We start from the raw sequence: 24,673 nt of genomic DNA, 5'->3' as shown, positions 1-24,673 counted from the left end.
TATATATTGTGTACACAATATGTATATATTGTGTACACAATATGTATATATTGTGTATATATATATAGTGCATATATATACACACTATATATATATATATAGTATATACAATATATGTATATATATTGTGTGTGTGTGTATATATATATATATATATATATATATATATATATAGTACCAGCTTTAAGGGTTCAGAGGAAAGTAATAGTAATGAAGACTACAGAAGAGAGGCCCAAGACTGGATCAGGGAAATCTCTGAAGATAGAGGTAAGATGAAAATTTCTAGGTTACTTGGTTTAGGAGAAACCAACAAGAAAAACTTTTGCAAGATATCCTTGAACAGAGTGAAGAGAACCATTTATATCAACAGAGGGCTAATTAAGTTAATGCAGAAAAGACACCAATGGCCTTTACACAACACAGCTATATGGCGCTTTCTAGCTTGATTCATTTTCAACTTAAAGCTTTATGTTGTTGGAAAACCTTTCTGAAACTCCCCTGGAACCCAGGCTTTCCTTATGGTCACCACACTGTTGCTCCCACAGGTCAGTAAGACAAGTCTGGAGGAATGACTGTGTTCTATTCTGGACATTATATTTTATTTATTTTTTAATGTTTATTTATTTATTTTGAGAGAGTGAGCATGAGCAAGGGAGGGGCAGAGAGAGAGAGAAGGAGAGAGAGAATCCCAAGCAGCCTCTGCACTGTCAGCACAGAGCCTGATGTAGGGCTTGAACTCACAAACTGGGAGATCATGACCTGAGCTAAAATCAAGAGTCAACCACTTAACCGACTAAGCTGCCCCGGTGGCCAGTGGACACTATATTTTAAATACAGCGTTGACAAAGTAGAATGTGTACAAAATAGTGGAACGTGATGGCGGGAAGTGCAAGGAGGGGGAACCATGTTGTAGGAAAAATAAAAGAAGATCAAGACAAATGGGGGTGCTACCCTGATGGACTCGCAGAAAAATCATGATGATGAGGGAGAACACATGGTGTGAGGTGCCCCGGTGAGCAGAGCTAAGGGCAGTTCTCTAGTGGTGCATGGGTGCAGGCTTGGGCACAAAGGAAGAAAGGATGCCCTATGAACTTTATTTTTTGTGGAGGAAAGTGAGCTATCTTGTGAAGTCATAGTTCTATGCTTATAAGGTGTAGGATGGGGACGCCCAGGGGGCATAGTCCATTGAGTGTCCAGCTCTTAATTTCAGCTCAGGTCACGATCTCACGGTTCATGGGATCCAGCCCTGCATCAGGCTCTGTGCTGACAGAACAGGGACTGCCTGGGATTCTCTCTCTCCCTCTGTCCCTCCCCCACTCATTATCTCTCGCTCTCTCAAAATAAATAAACTTAAAAAAAAGTAGGATGGAGCTGCCAACTGTCTGGAATGCTTTTAGGGAATGTGGAGATCTACATGGGCTATACACGTTACGGCTTCATCACGGAATTTCAAAGGTCTCTGCCAATTCTGCACTTTCTGGCTTTTATAACCTGTCTTTTTCAAAAAGCAGAAATCCAGTAGAGGCCAAGGCCAATCATCCCATTTCCATTGAGAAGACAAATTAAACACTGTATTTCTGCTTTAACCGCTTTTAAAAATTGAAGATTGGCTTGGAGTAGATAAGCAATCAAAGCCAGGATCCTTATCTAACTAATCTATGAGTTGTTAGATGAGGTAGAAAAATGTCATCTGAATAGACTGGTTCCTGGCCCTTCCTGACTGTCAGGAAGCACCAGTCATAGACCACTTTGGCACATTTTCTTTCTTCCCAGAACTTCCCAAATATATACATATATGTAAACATATATGTGTACATATATATGTGGGTATATATATATATGTGTGTACATATGTGTGTGTGTGTGTGTGTGTGTGTGTGCATGGGGCTATAAAAAGAAGAAAAAAAGATAAATAATTAGAAAATGCTTTGCTATGAAACAGATTTTCACTACTGCACAGGGGCACCATGGCACTCTGACTAGTGGCATGACCAGATGATGTTCAAGACTGAAAGTTGAACTACAAGGTAACTAGAAAAACTGAAAAATAGTGTGAAATTTACCTTGCAATTCCCAGTCCAGGATGTGTCGCCTTGGTCCCTCTTCACATTGTGCCTACATCGCCCTGCTATCCTTTGTTTGTCTAGTCTACCAGGACAGTATAGCCAGACCATTATTCCTCCAAAAAATAAAATATTTTTAATAAAAAATATTATATATATATATATATATATATATATAATATCAGTATATCAAAAATATATGTGTGCAGCTTCTCCAAAGACACTCCCTCTCTCATTTGTTATTCACAATACCTGATAGGGCAGATACCATCAACCTTGCTTGGGAAAAACATGGAATGATGAGCACAGTCATACAGCCAGTAAGTGGAGAAATCAGGACCAGGATATTTCTTCTTCTATTCTAAGGATCTTGCGATAGGACTAGATGTTAGAAAAAGGTTTAGTGTGTGTGTGTGTGTGTGTGTGTGTGTGTGTGTTGTTGTTGTTGTTGTTGTTGTTTTTCAATTAACACACGATAGTCCATAAATAACTGACAGATCTCACTATAGTTTCTCAGCCTTTGGCTACTGTGATAATTTGGACTAGATACTTGTCTGATTCTCTGTTGGGGGGTGCATTTCTGTGCACGGCTGCATGCTTAGTTAACATCCCTGGCTCCTCTCTCCACAAGATACAGTAGCAAGCCTCCAGAGGTGACAACTGGAAATATCTCCAGACATTGACAAATGTTTCCTGAGGCAAAATCACTTCCAGTTGAGAACTCCTGATCTAGTACTATCAGGGTTTTTGTTTTGTTTTGTTTTGTTTTTTAAGAGAAGCACAAACTAAATTAATTGACACTGAGCACATATGTGTCTTGTACAGACATGTATGCATAAGCACATGTAAACAATGACAAAGAAACTTCCCAATGCCTTTGGCTTCTTCTAGGAATCAAGTCTTTCTAGCACAACAAAAGCAGAGGCGCCATCTTGGCTTTGGTTTCTAATCTAGAATGAGAATTGGAAGGTGTGTAAAATGGGAGTTTCATTGGACATCCAGTGAGGTGTTTTTATTTCCCCATATGCAGAATGACATCATTTTCCCATTGAAGCCACAAAACACTTAGCTATAGGAACCCAATAAGTCACATTGAATTATCCAATAAAATTGATATTTATACAGAAAACATAGAAATCTTTACCCCAAACAATGTATCAACAAGGGTGAGAACATCAATAGAGTTATACATTCCCCCCTTAAATTGATTTTGTTTCACATGCTCTGATGTTTTTTGGATTAACTTCACTAATGAATTTGCACAGTGGTCTATTCCCTTGACTACTAAGCTACAGTCTGTGTGCTTAATTATGATATTCTTTCCTAAGTCCAAATCTTTTATCAGGCCATTAACGGCTGGAGAAGATGTGCTGACATGACAGGTAAACTAATCCGTCTTGTTTATAAAGGAGAAAATCAGGAACATAATGTATGTGAATATTTGTACAGAGAAACATATGTACATGCCATGCCTATATGACAGCACACAGCACCTGCCACAATTACACTTTCATTTAAATGTCTTATCAGTTCTTTGTAACCCAGAAGATTACTCAATGTGTGTATGTGTGTGTGTGCGTATGGCTAAAACAGTGATGACAAGAACAGCAGGAAATATTTTTATTGCAGACTCACAATTTATTTATTTATTTGTTTGTTTGTTTATTTATTGGGGGGGCACAAGTGAGTGAGGGGCAAAGACAAGGGGCAGAGAAAGAGAGAGAGAATTCCACAAGGGGCAGAGACAGAGAGACAGGGAGAGAGACAGAGAGAAGCAGGGCTCACCCAAAGCAGGGCTTGTGCTCACCAAAAGTGGGGTTTGATCTCACCCGAGGCAGGGCTCAAACTCCCCAACTGTGAGATCATGACCTGAACCGAAGTCAGATGCTTAAGTGATTGAGCCACCCAGGCATCCTGCATACTCAAATTTTAGAGAGAATTTCAACCTGGTTTGATATATTAGAAGGTGCCAAAACATGTGGTGCTAACTTTTGTTAATACGGAAGCAAGTACTTTACGTGCACAGGTGCATGCACACACACACACACACACACACACACACACACACACACACGCACACACACAGGCTTACACAGACATACATATCACATCTCCAAAACACACGACATGCCATAGGGCATTTGAAGACAAAGACTCGATACCTTAAAACCAAAGGAGCCATTTTGCAATTTTATGTCTCTTCCTGTATTCTTCATTTAATTAGATCATTGTTGAAGGAGCTTTGAGTTTCTCAGGTAACAGCATCTTGGCCTACATAAATTCCAAGGCCAAGGTGCTCATTAATCCCATGTATACTTATCCATATGCTCACGTATCATTATCTCCCGATTATGTTACTGAAATGTCAAGCTGAATATATTTGAAGATCTGCATTCTGTCTATTAGGTAAAAGAACCATGTGAAAGAACCATAAAAAAAATAACCACATCAAATCAGAATGCAAAGGATGCTTACTGAATACCGCCCTGAACCAGAGCAGCCACAGTGGGAGGTGTCTGCACTCCTCTGCCCAGCATCTATCCACCTTTCTGGCAAAACATATTCGATTTCAGAAAATAAATAGATATTAATTTCCATCCAAATGCCCCTTTCAATTCATTATCTGCAGAGGTAAATATTCACAAAGGCGACACCCAAGTCAATATTGACCTTGGGGGATAATAAATTTTGACATTTTCCAGAATAATCAGTTGCATAGAGTGTATACACATGTAAAACTCTACCTGGTACATTAACCACAAAAGAAAATGAATAATAACTCAAATATATTATACATATACATATATATATGGATGCATATATATTATCTTAAATTATTTATTATATTAACTTCTATTAAGGATGCAGAGCAAGAGCATTTGGAGTTTGCTAGGGGGTTTATTTTCCTAAGCAAGTACAGCATTAAGTCTAGAGTCAGTGTGATTTCCTAATCCACGGCACTATAAGCAAACACAAGCCTGTGGTTACAATTCACAGTCCGCCCAGTTATGGGTGAACTGACTGCCACATTCAGGGGTTCGCTTCTATACTGTCCCTCATCCAGGTGCTGTCTGCACTTGGGTTTCACGGAAGCTGTCTATGCTTTAATTCAATCTATCAAGTAGTTATTTTGCTAGTCACCATACACTAACATGAAATCCCTGCTTTTGAGATGGTCCAAAGGGAACACCTGGGATGGAGGTAGATAATTCAAGGGCCTTTACAAGATAATATTTCTCTAAAATAAGAAGAACTATATTAACTAAGGAGATCAAAACAAAAGGACACATCCTGGATAAGCTACTATCTTTTACATTCTGTAAATGCCAATAAGCTTTTCTTGTCCTAAGACTTATATAAAATTGCATCAGGACAAAAATAGATTTTCAAAGAGTATTAACAATAGGCACCTGGGCAGAGATAATATTTAAAACAGTCAATAACCTTGGGGCGCCTGGGTGGCTCAGTCAGTCAAGCGTCCGACTTCGGCTCAGGTCATGATCTCATCGGTTCGTGGGTTTGAGCCCCGCGTTGGGCTCTGTGCTGACAGCTCAGAGCCTGGAGCCTGAATCGGATTCTGTGTCTCCCTCTCTCTGCCCCTTTCCTTCTCTCCCTCTCTCTCTCTCTCAAAAATAAATAAAATTAACATTTTAAAAAACAAACTAAAAAAAAATTTAATAACTTTAATAGCAATCATCAACTGTTCCAAGCAGATGCAGACGGTAGGCACCTAGGGTGGCCTTGCTGCTGGCACACCAGCAAATGTTGGCCACCATGGAGGCTGCCATTCTCCTCCTTCCTCAACACTCTCCTATGCCTAATCACTTTTTCATAAAATTGTAAACTCAGAGATTCCTGCAATTAAGGCTAAGTTTTCACAGGGTACTTCTACAAAGAAACAGCAAGAGAAGAGTAGACTGAGCCGTGAAATTCTATATGTCCTCTCCCTATTTCCCCCAAACAGCAATCGTTGGAATTTCTTTCACATACAGAAATTCGATGTAAGATTTCATTTTGGAAGCCAAAAGTTTCTGCTCTTGAAATACATTTTAATATTTAAGGCCTGGGGTGCCTGGGTGGCTCAGTTGGTTAAGTGTCCGACTTCGGCTCGGGTCATGATCTCACGGTTTGTGGGTTCGAGCCCTGTGTCAGGCTCTGCGCTAACAGCTCGGAGCCTGGAGCCTGCTTCAGATTCTGTGTCTCCCTCTCTCTCTTCCCCACCTCTACTCTCAATTTGTCTCACTCTATCTCTCAAATATAAATACATGAAAAAAAATTTTTTTTTAATATTTAAGGTCTTATTCTTTGAAACACTGATTCTTTCTGAGAGCTAGAACACAGCGTCTATGTAAGCCTCAGTGTCCTTTCCTGAAGCAGTCACTGAAAGAGGAGAAGAGGCAAGACCGTGAGAGTGCTGGCCATCAAATGAGTCACTTAGCCTCTCTAAACCCAAGCAAGAAGGTCCACTGAGACAAGAAAATAGCTGAAAAAGAGGACAAAGGAGACACACAAAGACAGACCTCACAACAGAGCCAAGCAACAGCCCAGATGGAAGGGAGAAGCACCAGACAGCTGGAAAATAAAGCAGAAAATTGCCTGGCCTGGCTTTCCAGCAGGCTGTGATAAAAGGAGGTCCACACATGGACCTCCTCCATCAAGGAGACACTACAAGGACAAGAGGGCAGGGGCTCATCACTGCACCCAGTCTGTGCAAAGAATGATGGTACTGGGTATGTACTTATTAAACGCAGCCTCCCAGCTACACCCACTGGATGAAAGGACCTTCTGGGCTGTGTGTGGGATGAACACTAGAGCCCAAAGAAGCAGAACAGATCTGAAGGCCATCCAATTTTTGCCTTATTTGAACCTGTGACTTGAGTATCACAAATACAGTTTTTCTTATTAGCACAAACTTAAACAACAGAAACAAACCAACAATAATAAAACCCCCAGAAAATCCATCTAACAAATCCCAGGAGCAGTGCAGTATGATGTAGATGAAAAAGAAATACTGCACTGACTGAGGAAGTTCTCAAAGGAGGCTGAAACTGAACAGACACTAACAGTGGGCACTGATCATGGAATCCATGGGGCTGGTAGTGACAGCACGGAACCTGGCCGTGGAGAGTTGATGGCATAAGCTTTAATGAGTAACGCAATCAACTTTTACAAACGGTTAGAGGCACAGGAGGTGCTTGCCACGAGGACTTTTAGATGTAGGGAATGGATTGCCTGTAAGGTTAGGAAAAGGTAAACCTGGACACTGGGAGGAGTCTGTAGGTCTAGCCTGACAAGGGTTTTCTCACCCTGGGTCAGAGAGAAGGCTGGCTCTGCAAGGCTGAACATCAACTCGAGTTCAAGAACGGCTCAGCCTTGGCATTGGGTTCGAGAAAACAGCAAGTAGAGTGAAAACAAGTACAGACTTTGCAGTTGGGGAAATGTGCACTATAATCCCAGTGTGACCACCTCTTAGCTATTGGATCTTGGGTAAATAATCTGACCATCCGAGCCAGCACGTCCTCACCCTACGATGGAGCAGACAATGACTGTCCCATAGGACTGTGGGGAGAAACAGAAGGAGACCTCATCAGGTACCACCCCGGGCACTGGATGAGGTTTCCGAACACGTGTTCCGGAACAAGTGACTTAACTTTATCTCTAATCTCCAGTGTTCCAACATTCCAATCTGCCGGTTTCATTTCTTTTGATTGTGTCAAAAGGTTCCTGATTGTTGTAGAATGAGAGGCATTAATCTCTCTTTTCATATCCTGGTGAGCTCAGCCTGTCTCCAATCAGAAAGAATCTGCCCTGCTGACCCCAATCCTGTAACCTGGCAGAGCTCATTCACTCAAGGGTAAAACCTCACGCATGTGCTTGCACATCTCCAGGTTACTGCAGCAGGGGTGCAGGGCGGACCTGGAAGAGACTCAACAGACTTCTTGCCCACAGCCCCTCCAAACAGCTCCATTTCCGTTCACTTAGCAGGCTTGTGGCTTTCTTTTCCTCCTGTGAATGGATAAGCCCTTCTCACCTCCCATTATTGATTAAGCATAATGTGTATTTCACAGACCAGTCGCAGTTGATGGCAAATGAAGTTGCTTTTGCTCCAAATGACAGGAGACATAGAGAAGTTGTTCGTCACACAGGAGCCCTGGAAGGCACACGTAGGGAGAAAGAAAGAGCCAGAAAGCTCAGGCCTGTGCCTCTGGGCATATGTGGCCCTCTGCCATGGGTTAAGTGAATCAACTTTGCTCATCCATTTTTAATTGGCGATCTTGGGAAAATATTTTTTTCATCATAGTATAAACATGGCTATAATGCAGAACAGAATGCAAATGTCTGAGAGCTTAAGACAAAAATTCAAGAAATTACATGCTTCAGTGGCTACTTGGGGCAGAATCAAGGATCCCCTGGGTTTTCAGGCTCTTTCTTTCTTTCTTTCTTTCTTTCTTTCTTTCTTTCTCTCTCTCTCTCTCTCTCTCTCTTTCTTTCTTTTTCCGGTGAGTGGCACTTCAGTGGAAAAGTTTGAAAAGTGTTAGCATTGGCCACAAAACACAATAACGAGCCATTTATTAAATGTTGATTGAGACAAGGCAGGATGAAAAAAGGTAGCAATAGAGATGGAGCAGAGAAAGGAAGAAGAGAAGAGAAGAACGTAAGGAAGGGAGGGATGGGACAAGGGGAGACAAAAAGGAAGGAGCATTAAGAAGCAGGTGAATTGGGGCCAAGGGGAAGGAACACCGAAGACAAGAAAGCAGAGAGACACGATCTAGGAACAGGAAAGGCTGTTTAATAAACTGATCAAGAACAGAGTGGAGGCCAAGGTGCCACAGCCTTGTTTTGAAGACACACTGTTATGTTTTGCTGTTATGTTTTGTTTTGTTGTTGTTTCTGGCACTACATGGACAGCAATCCTAACCCCCCATCCACAGACAGTCAGTGAACCAAAGGCTTTAGGAATGCACACAGAAATGAATGCACAGCAGATGTTTCATAAATATTTTTTGAATGAATGAATGAATGAATGAATGAGTGAATAATTCACTTGAAAATGGAAGAAGCATTTATGATTCACCAATCATTGTACCAGCACCTGACTTTATAACTTAATGTTAACAAGAGCATATCTGCTATTATCTACCCCATACAGGATTCAGCAGCGCACGGGAGGAAGCTTCTCCTGACCTCCTGCCCGACCCTCCTATAAACAGAGGGCTTTGGACACTGGGGATACTTCACATGACTCCTGCCCAGGTTTACCAGTTTTTCTCAAGGTCTGATCAAGGTCACTTCCCCCCATTAATGCTGATATTATCTGTAAAGTTCTGCTCACTTTTCTGGAAGGGATGTGCTCATTTTTTCTAGATGGATATCCCTGTTCCACTCTCCCATGAGGCTCTCTTTGTGAGCTTTTCAGCGAGCAGGTTCACTGGCCATGGCCCTGAAGCTGTGGTCATACCCTGAAGGAGCTCGGGAAACATGTGAGGAATCCCAACAGTCATGTTTCTGTCAGGTGGAGACCGATTCTCCCCTCAGTCCCCTTGACATTGGAGTTAACATGAGAACAAGTTTTTATTTGCCTTACCAATCCCTCAGCTGTCTGCTCACCCTGATGAAGGGAGTGTGAGCCCTTCTGCCTTTGCCTGAGAATGGAAACATCTTCGCCCTGATTTGTATTATAACTGATCCTGAGAGAATCCATGTTGAGGTTCATTCGTAATTATAATAACAGGCTTAACTATCAATTCCCACATCATGTGCATTTTGTATAGAGTAATTCACGTTATCCTCGTACTAACTCTACAAGGTCCATGTTAGTATCCATAGGAAATGTTCGCTGAGTGAGAATTAAATCAACCCAGAACTCTATGACATACACCCCTCCCAATCTCCCTCACTGCTGCCCCATTGCCTACCTGCTTGGAATATCACAGGTCCTGGGCAAAACCAGGAAGTTGGTAACACTTCTCTTAGACACCTTGAACATTCCCATTCCTTGCCCCTCCCCCACTCAGAACATTCTCTTCTTCAGATATCCAGCACCATCTCTTCTATTAACTTTTCTTCAGGAAAAAGTCTGTTCTTCCCCATGAAGTATAGATCAGCATAGATATACATCCCTATATTTTCTCTCCAGCGGGGCTTTGTGTCTTAAGGATTATTTCCGTGCATTGAAAGGCTTTCTCCTGTATTTACAGATTCAGGGCACTGATGGAGTTGGCGGAAGAACTGTCTGGGGACAGATGGGTAGGGGGTGTTGGAATCAAGTGGGCTTTCCCAAATGCCCTGTGGGAGGCAGATCCCTGTCAGGCCTGACCTTAGAATAGGCCTTAATGGGAGGCTTCACATTTGGTGACTGTGCCCACGTAGTTTATAACAAGGAAATGCTAGAATATAACAGACTTTTTTTTCTCCCCCCCTTCTCACATCTTAACACAATCATGAGCTCAGGGAAGAGCCAATCGTAATATCAAAAATGCATGGCCACATGACAGAGAGGAATGGGAAACAGAGGAAGGGAAAGTGAGAGGGAGGGAGAGAAGGAAGGGGCAAGGGGGTGGAGGGGGAGAGAAGTGAACATGTATATTCAGCAAACAGTGGCCTAGACAAACACCTACCAGCATCTGTCTGTTAGGCAAATTCCTTTAGACTGCTATTTGCCTTGGACCATCTTCAAAGGGATATTTCTGCTTCCAAAGGTGGATAGTTAAAAATAATATACATCATGAGTGTGTTTTGGCATTTCCCTTTCGTTTTTTTCCCTCTCTTCAACATTACTGTTGTCATCCTTTAAAACTCAATCAATTCAGCTGATCCAGTGAACAGATGGCATTAATCAACCCCCAAGAATATGCACAAAAGCAATTAGAAATGTAGAGACATGGAATTTATGCCAGCAAATCAATTACCAATGATAGCAAATCAAGGTGGTACACCCAAGTTCCCTTTGTTTCTCTTTCCAAAGAGCGGCCACTGATCATAGCCATGATCTCTGGTTTACCCCCTCCCCTACCAGAAGGGGATCAAGAACAGAAACACTGAGGTTTAATTACACATTCCTTAATGACTAGTTCTCACTCTGCTGGCAAAATCCAGCGTAATTTACAGACTACAAGATGCATCAGAATGATGGATACAGACAGCATGTGCTATAGAGTGTCATGCAAATATGAAATATACTGCTCTGAGAATATGGTCGTTTGGTATTCCCAGAGAAGAACTTCATTTCAGAGAACAGAGCACCTTTTCTAGCATCTATAGCTCTCATTTGTCAAAAACAATGGAAGCAGTTATAGAATACATTTTAACCACAAATCTGTGCCTTCTGCGAGTTTACTAGTTCATATATCCCTATGTTTTCAATGGGCTTGGCCATTGCTTGCTTTCTGGTTCTTTGTGACCTCTACAGATTCTGAAAATTCCTTCTTTGGGCTCATATTTATTATCACCTGAGTTACCGTGATCATCTCTTACCTAGTTTTCTTGCCACTAGTGTTGGCCCAGTCCAGTCTACACTTCATACAGTGATAAAAAAAAAAAAATACCTGATTCTGTATTATCGAATTACATATATAAAATCCTTCAATGAAGCTTCACAGCTTCAATGGCAAAGATGAGCTCCCCTCCCTGCTTACCGATTTCTCAATTTTTCTGTCCATTTGCCTAGAGCCTGCTCCCACGATTAGTCACCAAAAATAAACCTTACTCTTAAGCCTTCATACAAACAGCTTGTGATAACCTCCCCAACCCCCCACCCCATTTCTCCAGTGAGTGAAATCTGACTCTGTTGAAGTCTTAACTTCTAAGTCTCTTTCCTCCAAGAGCCTGCCTTGATGCCCCAGTCAATTCGAGATGTGCATTTCGTCTCTCACATTACACATTGTGCTTATCTTTGCTCTAGCACTTATCACTTTGACGTGATTAAAGATTTATTTTTCTGGCTGCCCGTGTGCAAAGTTCCTTGAGATCATAGACTATATTTTCTTATTCATCTTACTTTCTCTGGTTTCTAGAAAAACCTGAGTTTAGGAAAGAGAGCCTTCAGTTGGGACACATTTCTTCAATAAGTTTTTCAAATGAGTGACATATATGAACTATTAACACTTCAAGCTTCTTCCAAGCACAGCTTAGAGGGGTGACATTGGAGGCTCAGGACAATGTTCTGGGGGTCATGTGGTCAGTATGCAATAAAATAAAATCCTTCCAGTAACTTACTACTAAAATGCTGTTAAATAGCATTCAAACTTTTCCTTTTTATACTGAACCCTGGGCTATGAAGAAAGATTTTTATGGCTATATATTTGTATGTTTCCAGCTTATATAGGAAACGTTCATTAAAATTGCAAAAGCAAGTTAATAAAATTAGCTCAAACTCGGTACGGAGGTCAGGTCTTCTTACCATTTCCAAAATAATAATAAGTAATACTTGCCAGTTAAAAAAAAAAACAAAAACAAAAACAAGCCAAATACATTTTAAAAGACTCTGGCAACAGGACCATAGAAGAATTTTTGTTCAAATTCTTAGTTGGAAACCATTCACTGATTCTCTCATCCATTCCTTCGGCCAATGTTTTAGGTACTGAATATAGACATTCAAATGAAATACGATAATTGGGGAACCGTGCACCTATGTGGAGAGACAAGGATTAACAGAAGTGTTGTGGAAATATGAGAAGTCATACCCAGGGGCACTTGACCCAGTAGAGGGAAAGCGTGTGTGTGTGTGTGTGTGTGTGTGTGTGTGTATGTGTGTATGTGTGTGTGTGCTTACAAGTCTTCATCAAGGCTATGCTGTTCCTCTATCCAGTTTTTTATTGAAACTTTAAAAGAAAACTAAAGCATCTGGTGCTCATCCAGCTATAAGGCCTCTTATATTTGACCATTGTGATGTTTGGGATCTAGCATCAAATCTAGATTCCAATTTTCTTTCTTTCTTTCTTTTCTTTTTTTTGTAGTGTATAACTCAGGAGTTGGCTGTGGTGGAAACTGCTCCCTCCCTGCCCTTTACTATGGATAGAGCTATGGAGACTAACCTAACCATAGGGATCCCAAGGCAACTTGCCAACTCACATACAGCCCCCAACTGAATGCACGGGAATTAATTTCATAGCTTGCAGAGTCTGATCTTTGGAGATAGACACAGGTCCAAATTCTGATTTTTTTTTTCATTGCTTAGTTTTATGATCCTGGGAAAATTATTAACTTCTATTAACCTTAGATTCACTCATCTGTAAACTGGATTTAATAAAGTCTACCTAGCTGTGCTACCTTGCCAAATTATGTGGACACAGCATATGAAGTGAGAGATAAGAAGTGCACCGTAGTTAGTAGGAATTAAAACCTATTATGTTGTTATTCTAAATATAATTGCTTAACAATTTTCAGCATGGCCATCACAGAAGCATCCAAATGGAATGACCAGTAGGCAACATCAGGAGTTAAAGACAAAAATACATTAGGACTAGATAGGACCTTAATAATCATTCGATACAACTCCTTCAGTTAATACACCAAGATCATTAGGATAAGTCAATAACCTCTACAAGGACACCTGCCAGAAGGTGTCAGAGATCTGATGAATGAAGACAGCTTCCCTAATGTATTAAAAATGCTATTACTGGCTCAAAGTGAGTACACAGAATCTTCAGGACAAAGTCTCATTGAGTGAACGATGACTCTATTATGATCTCTGTGGTAACTGGACCCTCTCCCCATCTTCCTAACTGGCAGGGATAATTAGCATCCTATATTCTAGCCATATTTCAGCAGAGTTCTGGCAAAGAAGCTACAGGGCTTTGGATCACCAGTGAAAGCTTTTAGGAACATTTCAAACGATATCACATTGCTTTGTTTTGTAACAAAGGGGCACTGAAAAGTAAAATGATGTAGAAAAGGAAAACGGGGTCCTACTAAAGAAAGAAAAGGCAATTGGGAAGAGCTGGAATGAAAAAGAAAGAAAACGTCAATTTAGAGGAGAGTTATTCATTTGAATGAGAATAGGGGCTGGGGTGAGGTTATTCGAATGGAAACCAATTTTCTCATAATACCCTGGTGTGAACATTGCTCTTCTAGTTTTTCAGGTATATTTTCCAATGGTGAAAATATGAATCTGGTTTGGAGATGGGGACTCTAAGGGTTGAAGGGAAAGAGAGTTCACATGAATTGTCAAAGATCAGCCTAGCCTGTTCAACCTTGGGAAAATCTTTAGGACTCTTCCAAATCACCCTTGTAGTGCTTCCTTTACTTCTGCTGACTGTAAATGCCACAAAAGTACACCTCAAACACTCTCCTGCTGGAAAAAGTCAGCCTGATCTTTGTTTATTTATAATTTTACCTATCGACTGGGTTTGTGCAGAAGCTTCAGATCACTCAAAGTATATCACACCTCTTTACTTGAAGATGTTTATGAATAGGAGTGACGTCCTAGGATACTTTAGATGAAGTTCTGTCTGTGATGAATGGCATCATCAGAGAATAAAGAGTTGTTTATTTCTTTCTCAAGGCTGTTATCTCCTTGAACCTGGTATGTAGCACCAGCAGGTAAGATGCTTGAGGATCATTCAAAGTGACTTACTGGGTCAAAATTAAGGCTGTCATAATCACATAACATCTGACGATTGTTAAAAATAGAACGAAGAGTGACCCTGTGAGTATCCCATGCATTACTTTTATCTTCTGAGTGCAAGTTCTATTATAATAGTCTTTCAACATACCTAATATTTGAAGAATCTTCTCAGTAAAATATTGAGCTGCTGTTCTGTTTGGGAGAAGAAACGCATCTCAATAGCTGTTTTATACCCAAGCCTGAGTACAGGGAAAGTTGCATAACCGGACAGGCGTCTGACCTGTTAGCTGTGGCATAACCAGGGCTAGAACCCATCAGCATTTCAAACTCCTACTTTCACTCGAACACCAGCAAGTCACATCGTTTCTTCTTGTGTCAAAGGAGTTGATATTATATGTAAAATGGTTTTTCATTTAACGCTGGTCTATCATAGCTACATTCGAAATTAACTAACTCCCTCAGGGTAAACCCAAAGGAGATGTTGTAGCTACTTAATATCCTGAAAATCTGGAATGGGGGAATTTCCAGAGTTTTTATTACCGGTTGGTAATTATGTTCTCCGCACAGATTCCTAATATCTATTCTGTAGCTGGCCTTCTAACCTGACTTTATTTTAATTTTGTGTAATTAGAAACTTATAAAATCTATAATTGGGTAAGCATTCATTTCTCTCTTACAGATGAACACCCAAGTTTTGGTCAGATTATGAGAAAATTAAACATGCACACACACACACACAGACACACACACACTCATTCTACACACACTAGTAATATCAACACATTATTATTAGAATAATGTAAACAATTAAAAGTTGTTTTTATTTGAACAAAGTTCACAGGCATTCTTAGGTACCATTTAGCATCTTGGGTAAATACCCCATTTTGGGGGCTACTGTCATGAATGAGGGAAAATATTACTTCAAAATATAAAAAAAATCTTGAAAAAAACTCTCCAAATAACCTATATACTTATACAAATTGACTATTAGGAGATTTATCTTCCTCAGTATATGCATATAATTCCTAATGGATTGTAGATAAATAGTAAATCAAAGCCCTGTATTTAATGGATAAAGTGTGTGCACAATTGAAGTCTGGGAGAATTGTGGAATGTTAATGTTTTTTTTTTCCTTGGAGGTTCTGCAACACAGGTTCTGAAGACCACCAAGATACACTGATTTGAGAGGCAATTTTCTGCTGCCATTCTATTGAATTAACGCATTTTGTTCGGCATGATAAAAAAACATGTATCATTCTTTGAGAACACCGACCCCCAAATATTTAGCAAGCAGTGTGCCTTCAATTGAAATGTTGATTGGAAATAGGGAAATCAAACTGTCACCTGATGAAATACTAAAGCTCATTATCACAAAGTTCCATTTTCAATGTTAAGAATTAGCTTTATTGCTGCATCAGTTAGCACGAGCCTTAAATCCACGCCATGTAGGTTTCATGAGCATTATTACAACATATTAACCATAATTCAATTAATTTACAGAAAATGGCATTCTGCAACTTATTTTTTTTCCTTTGCTCTTAAGAAAAGGTGCTATATAAGGAAGCCCAAACCACATTCCTACAGAGTATGTTCTACCTCTTTCGCCCTTATTCCTCACCCCACCTTTGTGGATCTTCAAAATATTCACTATTTCCAGAGAAGTAAATGTGCTAAAGGAAAAAGAGCCATTTCACGGCTACACCTTTGCATCATTAGGACAATACTGACCTCTAGTGTTTTAGGAGGTAGACAGGCTAACTCTGCATCATGCCTAACTTCCTCTAACTAAACCACTTAGATGTTTTTCTAAAGCACCATGGGAACAATTTGACTTAAAAGAAGAAAAAGGAGAAGGAAGAGGAGGAAGGGGGGGGGGAAGAGGGAGGAGGGGGAAAAAAGAAACATCAGATTCTAACCATTTTCTTTCTATTCTCTGAAATGATTTCTAAACTAAGTCCCTCTGGCTCCTTCCTCCCTTTAGAGAGACTGACCTCTTTAGCCCTCCTTTAGAATACAAACTTTCATAAAGTCTTTATAAGGCATATACCTTATAACTATGGATTCTGAGTCTCCAAAACTTCCAATCACAGATAGAGACTCTGGCTCTGCTTTGGATCATTTCCAGTAAACATTTGTCTAAATGTCCTCCCTTGAGATGCAACACTGGGTTGAGTACCTCTTACCCAAGGTCCTCTTGGACCTAAGAGGGTGAGGAGTGATATAGGGGGATTGACAAGTACTAAGTAGTCTTCCCATCTTTCTCTAACAGCGATGTTATGTCCCAACGTGCTTAAGCAATTCTGAGGTTCCTGGCCGGGTTAGCAGACAGGGGAGCAAGCACAGAAACTCAAGGAACCTTGATAAACCATCTTTGGAAACAACACAGATGGCTTAATTGCGTTCTTTCTCATTTAGGAGTTCCCAAGCTGGAAAAACTTCCCTCTCTCTGCCTAGAGAGGCAGCTGAGCAATTGAGCTTGAACCTCTGATGGCTCCAGCGATTTATTCAACTTTGACGAACTGGGTTCTTTAAATACACAGTGCAGGTGGCGGATCCCCAGGTGTCCAGCCTTCCTGCCTATTAAATTAAATGCCCTGCACTTGCTGAGGTTAGAGCTTGGACGACAGAGGGTACACTTAGTGCATACTCATTATGTGTTCTTTGGCACAAAGATTTTGGGGGTGGAGTGTGCATCAAAAGCTCTTCCTTCTGGAACAGGGGCAGCCATTGATCTTGTGGTTTGACTACACTGGGCCACGACTCTTAGGCCAAAACTCCCAATCCCAGTAAACCGGTGCCTCTCGGTTGCGAGATACCCCAGCTGAAGCTTTCTGCCTGGGGGAGAGCTGAAAGCCGCGTCTCGTGAGGCAGTGGGCACACTGCAAATCCCAGGCAGCCGCATTCGGAGACTGTCACCGCTATCACCCAGCGCGGTGGCCGGGAGCATCTGTATCTCGGGGAGCTCACAGCCCTCGGTGCCTACGATCTGAACCCGGGGCCCTTCTCAGGAAAAGCTCTGCTTAGACACCAGGCAGGCGTAGAACGCGGAGCTGGCTTGAGGCTAAAGGAAGGCGATCCCTCCCTTCTCCCCGGAACTTTGCGATTCGGGGAGAAGGGCAGGCAACCCGGCGGGGCTGGCTCATCGGAGCTAACTTTTGGGATGGTTTGAGGGATGGAACCACACCAATCAGCAACCCCCGCCCCCCTTCCCCTCTGCTCGGGGCAGGCACAACTGAACACGCGTGGACACTTGAGTGTCTTTCTCCCACGCTCGCGTTCCCCACCTCACCTACCCGCTCCCAGCTCCTGGTACTCACAATTTGTCGCTGTGAATCCTACATGCCACAAGCCGGAGAGCAGCAAAGTGAGAACGCTGGTCAGCCGTGGTACAGAATCCATTTCCCCCGAGGAAGCAGTCCCTCCCAGTCGGATCCCAAATTCGCAGGCGCCGGCCGCGGCTGCCGCTGCGCCTTCTCTCTCTTTCTCTCTCTCACTCCTGTCGTCCTCTCTCCTGCGCGCCGCCTGGCCCCCTCCCCCCCCCCCCAGGAGAGCCACCCGCCGCTTCACTTCATCCCGTGTCCAGAAGCACCACCGAAAGCACAGCGGGGTCTGCCTTGGAGCTGCGGCTGGAGCTGCGGGGCCCGCACCTGCCGCTCGCTGTGCGCGCCCGCCTCGCCCGCCTCGCCCGCCTCGCCCTCCGCTCCCCCTCCTTAAAGGCGCAAAGCCGAGCCCCGCTGCAACAGCAGGCGGCGAGCCGGGCGCACGGCCGCTGCACCTCGGCCGCCGGCGCTGGGATCCGCACCCTGGCCGGCCGCTCCTTATAGGCGAGCGGGGCGCGCGGCACCGCCCCCGGCCAGGCCCGCCCCGCGCCCTCCTATGAGAGCGGCCTGGGCGGGTCCTCCAGGCCCCGCGCGGCGGCCGTGCGCTCCGGCTGCCCCGGGGGCCGCGGGCCCCTCTCCCGCGAGCGCTCTCCGCGCTCGCCTCCCCTCCCTTCCCTTCTCCTCCCCTCCGCACCCTCCCGCCCCGCCCCCGCCCGGGAGGAGCAGAGGCGCTGACCTTTCCCCCAGGTTTTCCTAGAACGCCGCTGCCCTAGGGATTCTGCAGGGAGTTGCAAGACAGAACGCAGCGGCCAGAGCGAATTTCCCGTGGAAAGCTTGGCAAGGAGCTAACGACATGCCTTTTTTCTTTTTCTTTTTCCTTTTCCTTCTTTCCCTTTCTTTCTTTCTTTCTTTCTTTCTTCTTTTCTTTTTCTATTTTAAGGGGAGAGGGAAGACTTGAATTTTTGAAGGATTTCCCCCGGGGTTGCTTCCTACTAAGGAAGGCCGACGGGTATGGGCGGTGTTGGGGTTTTTGATGTAGCGACTTAATGTCAGGTCCGCGCCCCCTGCTCTGCGACCCCCGCGCGGGATGCCACAGCTCGCACTTTCAGGGCGGCCACATACACACACACACACACACACACACACACACCCTCCATGCTGTTGGCAGGGAGCTTGGGGCGACCACTGTAAGATGTTCCGGGCTTTAGGTCTCCGAGAGAGGGAGACACAAATTATGTGTGGTAATAGGGAGAGTCAGGGTGGGGGCCCCGGTTGACTCCGAAGATTGGAGATCTGAGCCTCCCACCCCCGCCCCCTCACCCCACCCCACCCCACCCTGGCCCCGTCCCCCCACCCTATCCCCCCACTCCCGCTGAGGGATTTAAATTTCAGAGGAGGTAAAGAGTAGTTCTTTTTCTTCCTGGATGCTTATTAGAAACCCTGGTTCTGTCTTTGGCTTCTGGTTTGTATCTGGGGACTCTCCTGCTTTACCATAAATCAATTTATTTTGTTTTTATTGGAAGCTGTCAGAGAGCTGCCAAACCTTAACAAAATGAGGGACTACAACGATTTCTCCTATGTGAAGCTTACAATCAAGTTAGGGGTAGAGTCACTTCAGAGGAAGTTGATGTCTCCCCTTCCCTCCCCATCCTCCCTCCTGCAGCAGCATCTAGGCTGCTTCTGCATGAATCCTAAGGTTAACTTTGTGGTTTTTGGTTAGAGCTCTGCTCACATCTTCGGAATACTAAAAGGGAGTTGAATAACAATTCGATTTGTGACACCATCATTTTCATAGAGAGGAGAGAATTCTGGGGGTCCTTTCACGTGTAACTTACAATGATGCTCTTGTCTCTGAGCTTCTAATTGAAAATAACTGTGCCAGCTACTAGATTCTTGGGCAACCGGAAGACTTCTCCGGCACAGGCTTTACCTGTGGAAGGACGGCCATTTCCAGGAGATGGTGAGTCACAACACATCAAAGCTGAGGTGATCCAAGAAGCTACCCTGGTGGGTAAGGAGTAAGGAGGGGGCTGGTGCCCAAAGTCAAGCTGATCGGTCTTGCCTCTCCTACTGAGTGTCCCAAGTGCTGCCACCCAATCTGTGGCCTTTGAGTATTTCAGGTTCTAAAACACCTATGTAGATAATTTAATCATACTGGAGAGTGTAGAAAATAATAGGCACCATTATCCAGCCTTGTATGTTCTTTAACAGACGGTTTTTAGAAGAAATAAAATAGTACAAATATAATTTAAGTTGCTTTTGCATTCTTGTCTAATCCCAGTTATCTCCTACCATATCTAAAGGTAAACACTTTTATTCTCATTCTCATACATTGTGTTTTTATACATTTACCACACATATTTACATCCCTAAACAATATATGGTATCACTTTGGTTGCCTTTAATCAATATATAAATGGTATCATACTGTTTCATTTTGCACCTTGCAATTTACTCGGCATTATATTTTTCCAATTTCTTTGCTTGGATATATGTAGTGCTAATTCTTTCATTTTAACTGCTGTATTATATTTCATTTTATAAATAAGCCACAACATAGTCGTTAATTGTTCTGCTTATGAACCTACAGACTATTTCCAGGTTTGCTTGTTTGTTTTTTCTCAATGTGAACTATGCACTCTTATACCCGTCTCTTACTTTTTCTCAAATATGTACTTAGGAGTAGAATTTCCATATCTTATGAAATGCTTATCTTCAGCTTTAGCAGGTATCTCTCATTGCTTTGTAAAATGATGTTAGCAATTCATATGTCTTCCCCCACTAGCAGTGGGTGAGATTTCCCCTTGCTCCATAAGACCTCTCTTTTTAAAAATGGGAATATGATACCCAGAGAGTACAGATTTTTATTCACAGAGTTTAACGCTCCCCGACATCATCCCATCTTCTACACCTCTCCAAAAAATATTTACATAAATAAATATTTTCTTTTAATTATGAAAGATGTGGGCTTCATTTCCTATTACAGTGACTTAAAACTGAATCTATCTGGGTCAATAAAATGTGCTTGAAATATATATTAAAAGGCAATTAGGGAAATTTGTTACGGGAAGCCCCCAAACTGTGAATAATCTTCTAGATATTAGTAAATATTGGAACTCTGCATTTAGATGTTCACATGCAATCCTAGCGTATAGTATATAAATTGCACCTAATTTAAAGTGCTATTTACAGTTGTAGCTTTCCTCTCTCTCTCTCAAATACACCTGTTCTCAGAGCAACTTTGAGCCTGAAACAGCAGACATTTGTCTAAGATTTGTTAACATTTCAGGGGTAAACAGCTGTTCCTCTTAGACAATAGTGTAAACAATACCATCTTCTGGGGGCATTTTGCCAACACGTTTTTATTAGCTGTAGAATATTAATCACTGTTAAAACCGTTCTCAGCCAGATTGATATTTACCTTTTGAAATTCTTTCGTCAACCTTTTAGTCTGACAAATCCACCTTTCAAATGCTGGAGTGGAAGCTGAATATCGTCCCTTAACCCCCATGCTGCTTGATATAGAACTCATACTTGCAGAACACCTTGCTTTGAAGAAGCTTAAAAATGATGCATAGATAGAGCAGATTGATTGCTCCTAGGAAATGAGGAAAAATGGATCACTGAAACCCTCAGATGCCTGCATCTTCGAAGGATAAATCGGAACATCTTCTCAAGACAAACGCATATCTGAAATCTTAAAAAAGAAATGAAGTGGACAGGATTCGGTGTTCATGTCCCTTCGATTTTCCCTTGGGCCCTCCCACTTCCTTCCTTTTAATAGAGTGGAAGGGAAAGAAGCATTCATCCCCTGGCATCTTAGCCTTGGAATATTCAACAGGTGGTTTGCCTCCTTGATTCTGTAATTCTGCTGTGAGGCATGTAGCAGCTATGTTTGACCATCTCCATGTTACAGATGATATCCTAAGAGGAGACAGATATTGACATCTGAAGGATCACACAGAATTAATGGCCCCAACTGACAGGACACCTTAAAATGAAAACCCATCCATCTTTTTTTCCTTTGTCTTTATAGAGCTAATAGGTAAAATTCACCGTGACATATGAGTACCTGGAGTGTATGAGAGAGGATTCTGCATTGGTCACCATAGTCTGTTGTGCGTCTCAGTATTTTTGGATTATTTCAGTTTCACATATTCATGGTTTGTTGTAAGGATGGCAGGATGATTTCTGCTGCCACTCATATCTTTAAAAATAGAGTTCTTAAAAATATTGATGTGGCAGAAAGTTAATTTAATATTCTTCTTTTCATCCTTCTTTTAAAAAATGTTTTAATTTTTTTTCTTTTTTTGTTTTTGTTTTTGATTTTTTCTCCTTAGAGCATGTGGCCAGTACCATGCTACACCTGTAGGGTGTAGGAAATGGCAAGAAAAAAAAAAGTTCCTGCTCTCGAGGAGCTAAAAATGACTTGGGAGAGTAAGATGTTTAAAAAGTTAAGATGACAATACAAATTAGCATATGTTTAAGTGCCAAATCGCCCAGATAATAAGTGCTATGGGTGTTTTTAAGTTGACAAAGATTGCTTCCTCTGGAAGGAAAACTTGCAATTGGAATAAGGAAGTGGTTGTCTCTTTAGGGGTAAATGGATTTGAGTCACTCTTTGCCATGAGGCTTGTTATTGAATTCAGGTTAGGTCGGGTGCCTTTGCCCTCACAGGAAGTCACATGTTAGGGTAATGAAGGCAGAATTCTACTTTTACAGAAGAGCTGGCTTTTCCATTAAGGCAAATGGACCTCAGCCAAAGGTTGACAACAATTCACTTGAGCCTCTCCCCGCTACTTCTGTCTCCTTGTTCCATCTCAAACTCAATCTTGTAACCACCGTGTTCATCCTTGACATCAAAACTAGCCATCTTCTTACATCGATCTCCTATGAATAGAAAAACCCTTTATATACCTTCACCTGAAACACATGTTTTTTTTCAGCTGGTATACGTCGTTCTGTTGGTACATACTACTCTTTCTTCCTTCTGTGGACTGCTTCTTCCCAATTGGCTACTTTTTGCTCACCATTGCACTCCAAATTCAGCTAACGCATCTCTCTTGAAGTCTTTTTCAATTCCTTTATATTGTTTCTCTTCATAGGGTTTCCTCACTCTGAGTAGTTTCTCAGAAGTAATTTATCAGTTAACATTCAACTTGGAGTCTTCAGCATACATGGAGGCTTTTGAAAAATATTTGAGGGGCGCCTGAGTGGGTCAGTTGGTTGAGCATCTGACTTGATTTTGACTCACTCAGGTCATGACCCCTAGGGCATGGGATTAAGCCCCACATCAGGCTCTGCACTGAGTGTGGAGTCTACTTGGGGTTCTCTCTCCCTCTGCCCCCTTCCCCATTCATGCTCTGCCTCTCTCTGTCAATAAAATGTAAAAAAAATGATGAATGGATAATATTAGATATAAAAAAGCCTTGTCAACTTTTTAAAAGGTATACCCATCCCCTCCCCTCACCCCTCTTCATCCATTGCACCAGAATTCAGAGTCTCCTTTGAAGGCATTTATGCTTATTTACCTTGTAAATCAAGATATCAGTTATATGGAAAAATCAATAGGAATGCAGTTTAGGTTAGTATCTTTATAGTTAATTTTTCCTAGCCATATATTTCTCAAAAACTTGGATTTAGTTTTTGAGAGGAATTCAAAAGTATTTTGAATGTATTTATGTAAGTATATTTGTATAATTCCAGCCATGCCACATCCAGAACGTATGTCACAAAGAGGATGTCTCCTCTTTACTTATTTCTGGCTCTTTCTGAGGGAAGTGGTGCCAACAATCACTCAGAAGTCATTTGTGATATATATCATGTTTCAAGACAAACCTGTTTCAAGTTTAATGGAAAGTATTCTGAGCTTAGGATCAGAAACCCCAAGCATTAGCCTTGACTTTGCAGCTTACCAGATATGAGACCTTGAGTAAATACTCTTGAGATTCAGCTTCTACATCCGTAAATTGTGAAGTGTGATCATTTCTGGCTTTGGTATTTGGGCATGGTGAATAGAAAGAATCATACATGTAAAAGTTTGTTGTTGTTGTTGTTGTTGTTATATAGGAAAGTTCTAAATATTATGCCCTAGTTCAAAGAAGACAATTTAGGGGTGCCTGGGTGAGTCAAGTGCTTAAATGTCAAACTTTGGCTCAGGTGATGATCTCGCAGTTTGTGGGTTCGAGCCCCACGTCAGGCTCTGTGCTGACAGTTCAGAGCCTGGAGCCTGTTTCAGATTCTGCGTCTCCCTCTCTCCCCATCCCTCCTCTGCTCATGCTCTGTCTCTCTCTGTCTGTCAAAAATGAATAAATGTATTTTTTTAAGAAGACAATTTATTCAGCCCCTAACCACTGGATTTCTCATGCATTTTATTTGCCAGTTCATCCATAGAGTAAAAATACATGCAAATATCTGAAAAGACCATCCATTCTACAGGAAATATACATAATTCATTATTCAAAGGCAACACAATAATTCAGTCAACTGACATTAATTTATTGAGCAAGGATGATGTGCCGAGACATGTATCATTTCCTTTTGGTTAAGTAGTTGCCGTAGAAAAGAGCTGATCTGGTCCTGTCTTCAAGGTTCTTACACCCCTCACAATTTCTAGATAGGGGAGGTAGTGTATGCAAATGTAAGTTTCCAACTTCTGCCTTGATTGCAAAAGAAACAAAAAAACAAAAACAAAACAAAACAAAAAACAACAATCCAGTCTGGTG

General features: G+C 42.0%; 1 protein-coding gene and 1 long non-coding RNA gene across 2 annotated transcripts in view; one reads left to right on the top strand and one right to left on the bottom strand.

Moving 5' to 3' along the window:
• The window catches only part of LOC125911442 (translation initiation factor IF-2-like), a 201,019-nt gene extending 182,216 nt beyond the window's left edge, over positions 1-18,803 (bottom strand). The window contains exons 1-2 of the mRNA XM_049615302.1: positions 18,751-18,803; positions 17,946-18,559 (exon numbers count right to left, since the gene is read on the bottom strand). Coding sequence (XP_049471259.1) covers positions 17,946-18,559; positions 18,751-18,803 — 667 coding nt within the window. The remainder of the gene's footprint in view (positions 1-17,945; positions 18,560-18,750) is intronic.
• Positions 18,804-19,638: 835 nt separating this feature from the next.
• Positions 19,639-24,673, top strand: part of LOC125910949 (uncharacterized) — a 39,545-nt gene continuing 34,510 nt past the window's right edge. Inside the window, exon 1 of the long non-coding RNA XR_007454218.1 lies at positions 19,639-19,908. This is a non-coding gene — a long non-coding RNA (uncharacterized LOC125910949). The remainder of the gene's footprint in view (positions 19,909-24,673) is intronic.

This window comes from Panthera uncia, assembly GCF_023721935.1.
Source record: "Panthera uncia isolate 11264 chromosome C1 unlocalized genomic scaffold, Puncia_PCG_1.0 HiC_scaffold_3, whole genome shotgun sequence".
In the NCBI taxonomy this organism is placed as follows: Eukaryota; Metazoa; Chordata; class Mammalia; order Carnivora; family Felidae; genus Panthera; species Panthera uncia.
This window is presented reverse-complemented; position numbering and strand designations above follow the sequence as displayed.